The 6047-nt window shown below is 41.6% G+C and overlaps 1 protein-coding gene across 3 annotated transcripts in view; it reads left to right on the top strand.

Annotated features, from left to right (window-relative positions):
- galntl6 (polypeptide N-acetylgalactosaminyltransferase like 6) overlaps positions 1–4596 on the top strand; it is a 251250-nt gene extending 246654 nt beyond the window's left edge. For all 3 annotated transcript variants that reach the window (XM_063193005.1, XM_063193004.1, XM_063193003.1), the window contains 3 exons: positions 1265–1381; positions 1926–2075; positions 4006–4596. In XM_063193005.1, the coding sequence (XP_063049075.1) occupies positions 1265–1381; positions 1926–2075; positions 4006–4173 (435 nt within the window). In that variant the 3' untranslated portion in view covers positions 4174–4596. The remainder of the gene's footprint in view (positions 1–1264; positions 1382–1925; positions 2076–4005) is intronic.
- Positions 4597–6047: the final 1451 nt, after the last annotated feature.

The following is a 6047-nucleotide window of genomic DNA, read 5'->3' as shown; positions in this document are numbered from 1 at the left end:
TGACCTTTTAACAACATATTTAACCGCTTAAATGTCTTGTTCACTCAGGAAACAAACAGAATACAGCCATTAATGTTTGAACATGTACTCACAAATGTGAGAACAACCCAGATTAAATTCCGGTAGAGAAGGGTCTGTGTTGTCTCGAATCGTCTCTAATCATCTCAAAATGAAAATCTTGGTCTCTTCAGATCACACGACATGGTTCCAGTGATCCATATCCTTGGTCCGTTCATCTCTCTTGAGACCAAGATAAACAAATTTGCTTTAGATGGTGTCAAGCATGTGTGGTGGTAAACAAGTGAGTTTTACAAAAAAAAGTGTATCCTCTCAATAGCCAAGCATGGTAGTGGGACTGACATGGTTTGGGGATGCATGGATGCTGTCAACATTGGCAATCTGAAATACACCTAAAAGAAACATGCATGTCAACATGCAATGTGACTACTGAAGCAGATCATGTTATTCTCCATAGGATTGTATTCAAATCTCACACCAATCTATTTAAGTCAGGTGCACACTCAAAATGTAAAAGGTCAATGCAAATAAAGGTTGAAACGTACACTGATGACCTCCCTTTTAATCCTGTTTCATTTCGAGACGAATGTGTTCCAGCGAGACGAGCAGGCGAGTAGGCGAGCACTGTACAAGCGATGCCATGTGGGCGGGTCCCAAGTTGAAAATATTTTAACTTCGAGCGAGGCGAGTAAGCGAGTAACTATCAGTTTGTAGAGTATGTCGTGCTCTTATCCAGATTGTATGTTGGTTTCTTGGGTTTGGGTGCTCTTTAGTCCAAGGTATAGTACTTCCAGGATCAAAAAATGAGAATGAATTATCTGACTAAGGCACTCCAAATTAAAATGTCTTTATTAATCTGTCAAGTCCTACATGGACATATTAAAAACAAGTAACTAATTGGAATGCAGTGTTCGGTACTTCTCGCCTGTACATTGGCAGTTAAAGCCGCGGGAACTTTCAGCAAACGTTCCGTGAGAGAGAGGCGAGTAGGCGAGCAAGCGAGAAGCTAGTAATGTGCGTGTACGTAGCTTTAGGGTGTAACTGTCAAATGTTCTATCAAACAGCTTCCTTGGCGGAGGTCTGCGCTCTCTGAGTGCTTCTAGTTTGTTTGTTTGTTTATTTGTCTGTTTCTTTGTTTATTTATTTTGCCTTTGCCTCATTAAGCATTTATTATTATTTTGGGCTGTCAAATGATGCAACGCTATGAGACAGTAACAGAATTGGGATGTGCCTCTCTGTCTCACAGATTCGCAATGTGGCATCAGGCTTATGTGTCGACTCCAAGCATGGCTCCACAGGCACAGAGTTGCGTCTGGATGCTTGCCTGAAGGAGGGAGCAGAGCGCACATGGGCACATGAGCAGGTATGCTACACTGGGTTTCCATGTAAACACACACACACACACACACACACACACACACACACACACACACACACACACACACACACACACACACACACACACACACACACACACACACAAAACATCATCTCAAAATATCTCAAAATATCATGAAACAATCATTCAGCCATGACTCACCAGCCACACTTGCTGAGCACAGCTACTGAGGGGCCCTGACCTCACTGTGGAAGCGGCATATCTTGCCGAGGAAATTACAGTCTTCCACTCTCCCACAAGCTGCTTGATGGCTATTGTCTGTGGCTCCACTTCTCCTCTAGAGGGAAATGTGTACTATTGATCACTGTGAGCACTGTCTTTTTGGTAAAAATGAAGACCATACAGCTCATGAAGAGACACACAACACATTTTCCACTTTTTGTATGGCTGTTACGGCTTATGAATAGACTCTATAACTAGCAAGACATGCCCATTGTATGAGTTGCATGCTTCACTGGGACTTCACCTTGAACCTGAGCTTTGTTGTGTGTCTCTTGCATCCTGTTAGATTTTCACATTTGGTTGGAGGGAAGACATCCGCCCAGGCGACCCCCTCCACACCAGGAAGTTCTGCTTCGATGCCATCTCCCAGAGTAGCCCGGTCACTCTCTATGACTGCCATGGCATGAAAGGCAACCAGCATTGGAGCTACCGCAAGGTACTGTATTAACAGCTACAAATGTTTCTCAGGGCTCAGTAGTTATTCTAAGGCAGGGGTCCCCAACCTTTCTGGGTCTGAGGGCCACTGAGGGCTGCTCGAGTGCCACCAAGGGCTACTCGAGAGCTAATTGTTTGTTCAAAATCCTCGACTGATGTCTTGACATAATTCCCAAATCACACCATGATTGAATGGTAATTTGCTTATAGGTTATAAAGAAATAATCTCATATTAATCTAAGAAAAACACTAACTGTGACTAAAATCTTGTAGTCATCACTGTTTACTAACATCCTTGGTGGGCACATCAGAAGCTCCTGGAGGGCTACCTGGCGCCCGCGGGCACCACGTTGGTGACGCCTGTTCTAAGGCAACATTTGTGACCACCAAAACCAAGATCTAGATGTAGATAATCTCTGTCCATGACACGCTGTTGTATGTCTGTGAGAGGTTGGAGATTTACAATACATAACATTACACACATTACAATATAATATAACATTAATAAAAGCATTCTATGAATGCACTATTACAATTCTCCATTCTCCAAATACATGAAAGAATACACGATGGCTTAATGATGTTCACCTGTGGTCATAATAAACATTTAATGGCATTATCATGTGTTTTGAAGGTGGAGTAAAAGGATAAAACACTAACTTCATTAAGGGAAGTAGTGGAGGTGAAGTACTGGGGCTTCTGGTACTCTGTGATACTGGCACTGTCTTTAGCATTCAGCTTACTCCAGCATATTTGAACATATACATATTTACAACCAAGCCCTGTTAATAAACATTAAGCCCATAACCTTGATTACTATGGAAATGATATACTGCAATGACCACTGGAAGGTACTGGCATCAAGAATGGACATACAAAGTGCTTTGTCACCTGAACTCATAAGCAACTTACAGTACACACTTAATGTAACGCCACAGCAAAACAGTTCATTTCTTTTAATAGCTATCCATGTTGGACATTTCAAACTACTAGTACTAAATGTAAGGTACAGAGACAGAGACATTTACAGAGAAATAGACAATCACGGTCACATGATTAAAACCTAGAGAGATCATGTTGCTACATCAGTAGTTAAATAAGCCTAAATATAGATGTTTAGTAGAACTGTAAGACTATGACAACTGCACACATCAGTGAAAGTATTGGCCATGAGACATACACATATTGCTCATCAGGTCCAATGGATTCTCCTGTTTTTCACATTTTCCCAAATATTTAAATATGGCCTATTTTATCTATGCAGAATACTATGTGATAGCTTTTAGCCGTTGTGATGGGTGTTTTCACTCATTATTCATGTATTTGTACCAAGATACCCTTGAAATTAGATAATAATAAAAATGAAACAATTTGCATATTCAACACATTTACTGTGCATTGTATAACAGAGAGCAAGAAATAGCCAAGAATTCTCTCACAGACGGTAAATTCTGGAGAGCCCATAAAGGGCTATGGTCCAATACAGTCACTGTGTTATTATTTGCCAGTGTTTTCTTGGAACGGTGTGGGCTATAATGAATGACAGCATGCAGACAAATCTTGGCAAAGCTGGGTCTGTAGTTCTGGGGATTTAAACTTTACTGCTGAAGCCTGTCATATGATTCGCTATGCCTTGGTTTCACCTCTTCAATGGTGAGCTAGTTATAGATCATTTTCTCTTTTCTGCTTTTATTCCAGTCATTTTATGTTGAAACTGAGGAAGGTGTTATTTTGTCAAAGCAACTAAAAAAAAAAGAACTGTTCTTTGATTGAACCACAATTGAACCACCTGTCAAACGTAAATAAAATATGACTGCAACATGAGATGGATTCATTTCACTGCCAAAACCACTTTGAATTGTGTGTCATTAATTTTCACTTTTTCAATTTCTCATGTTTCCCCCCTTTCTCACACCTTCCCTGGATTGTAGGACAAATCTCTCTACCACCTCGTGAGCAGTGGATGTATGGACTGCAGCCCCAGTGATAAGAGGATTTTCATGAACACGTGTGACCCCCTCTCAGAGACACAACAGTGGCTATTCCAGAGAGTCAATGTCACCGTTTTGGACAAATTCAACAGTGCTGCCGACTCGTAGGAAGACTCACTGCCTCGTCCTGCCCTCTAGTCCCTGAACAACATCTGCAGAGGAGGCCAGCAGCCCGGTCTAACAGACCTACCACAATCCCAGAATCCTCGGTGATGGGTCTTAGCACAAAGTTCCTGGGAGTGCTCATCGCAGATGACCTCTCATGGACTACCAACACCACTGCGCTGGTCAAGAAGGTGCAGACACGACTCCACTTCCTGAGAAGGATGAGAAGAGCTGACCTCCAGGCCTCTGCTCTCACCACCTTCTACAGAGGTGCTATACATGGGTTCTAAATTTTGTTTATAACCTGACTGCGCGAACCTAGCAGCGCACAACTCAACCTCTGATTGTTGGAAACCGCTGTCGGTCAAAAAATTAGCTCACGTGGTTGGCTGCCAGTGTCTTGCCCCTCCTCATAACATTGTGTTGATAAACACTGAGAACCCATGTATAGAGAGCATCCAGGGGTCCGTTTCTCGATTCTTGTTGTTGCTAACTGTCTTAAGACAGTCTCATCGTTCCCTTGAATTTAGTGGTGAGCGTCGCTGTCAAGAGAGAGTTGAGTCGCTCGTACGAAGGACTTTGCTAACGACGATAGCAAAGACGCTTTCGAGAAACGGACCCCTGACCAGCAGCGTCTCTGTTTGGCACGGTTTTTACTGCTATGACCACTGATTTTACTTCTGCTGCTATGTCTGCGTGTGTGTGTGTGTGTGTGTGTGTGTGTGTGTGTCGCGTCAGACTAGGTCTGCAGCGGCTGATTTTAACTTAACTAGAAAAAAACGCACAGGGGAAAAAATAGAAAAGATGGGAGGTGTTTAATCTGCGCTAAGTGCAAGCCACCTAATTAGCAAAGTGCAAGTTGGCTGATCAGCGTCAGCTGTCCTCAGCGCAGCTGATCTGGGAGCGCGGCAAAACTCAAACTCAGGTGCTTTTAATTAGGTTGCCTCATTGAGTTTGAAAAAGACACGTAGAGAGTCACACACAAAAGCTTGCTGTGCTTGACTGATAATTTGAAATCCTGTGCAAAACTGACACTGAAACCTGAAGAGGCAGCCAACAAGCACTTCTGGGTTTGTTTTAGCCAGACACAAGTTGGTTTGATGCACTAACGCTTGATATCTGTGATTTAATGCTGTTGGTTATTATCAATTATATTTAATATGTGTATAAATATTTAATGTGTATAAATGCTCATTTTATTCACATAGAATTCTATTTTTCTACAAAAGTTTATATTTGTCTAATCTATAGTGTGTTCATATGTTCAAAAGTTTATTTTTGATGGCATATTTATATTAAGCATTTTTGCACATTACATATTTGCACTTTGCACAATGCATTGCATTTCTGCTTAATAATTTGTCATGTCCTCTTTCTGCTATTTCTCCCTTCAGGTTTTTTACCTGACTGGCTAACTAAGGGAATAAAAACAAAATACTTCTGCTCTGTTTCCTGATTCTAACAGTCAACAATCACAATGAACTTGTGCCTTGAACTGTAAATAAAAAGAAAAAAAGGAGAAACCAAAACGGATCAAAGTTGTCCTGTCCAAGTCCTTGAGTAAATTCCAGTGCCTTCAGTTCCACCAGTGAAACACCTTTTTCAAGTTGCGGAAAATGCACAGAGAACAAACCAAACAAAAATCAAAACAAAACCGACAAGTGTGTGTGTGTGTGTGTGTGTGTGTGTGTGTGTGTGTGTGTGTGTGTGTGTGTGTGTGTGTGAAGTGTATGGGCATACACTTCATAAATATGTTTTTTAAACCTCTTAACAGCGATGGCTACTGCTGTTATTCTACAAAAAGAAATGGTAACTCCTTTCGGGCATTTCAAACCATGGGACCCCTAAATTCATTCAGAATTGTACAATCTGGTGAC

This window comes from Engraulis encrasicolus, unplaced genomic scaffold (genome assembly GCF_034702125.1).
Source record: "Engraulis encrasicolus isolate BLACKSEA-1 unplaced genomic scaffold, IST_EnEncr_1.0 scaffold_27_np1212, whole genome shotgun sequence".
NCBI lineage: Eukaryota > Metazoa > Chordata > Actinopteri > Clupeiformes > Engraulidae > Engraulis > Engraulis encrasicolus.
This window is presented reverse-complemented; position numbering and strand designations above follow the sequence as displayed.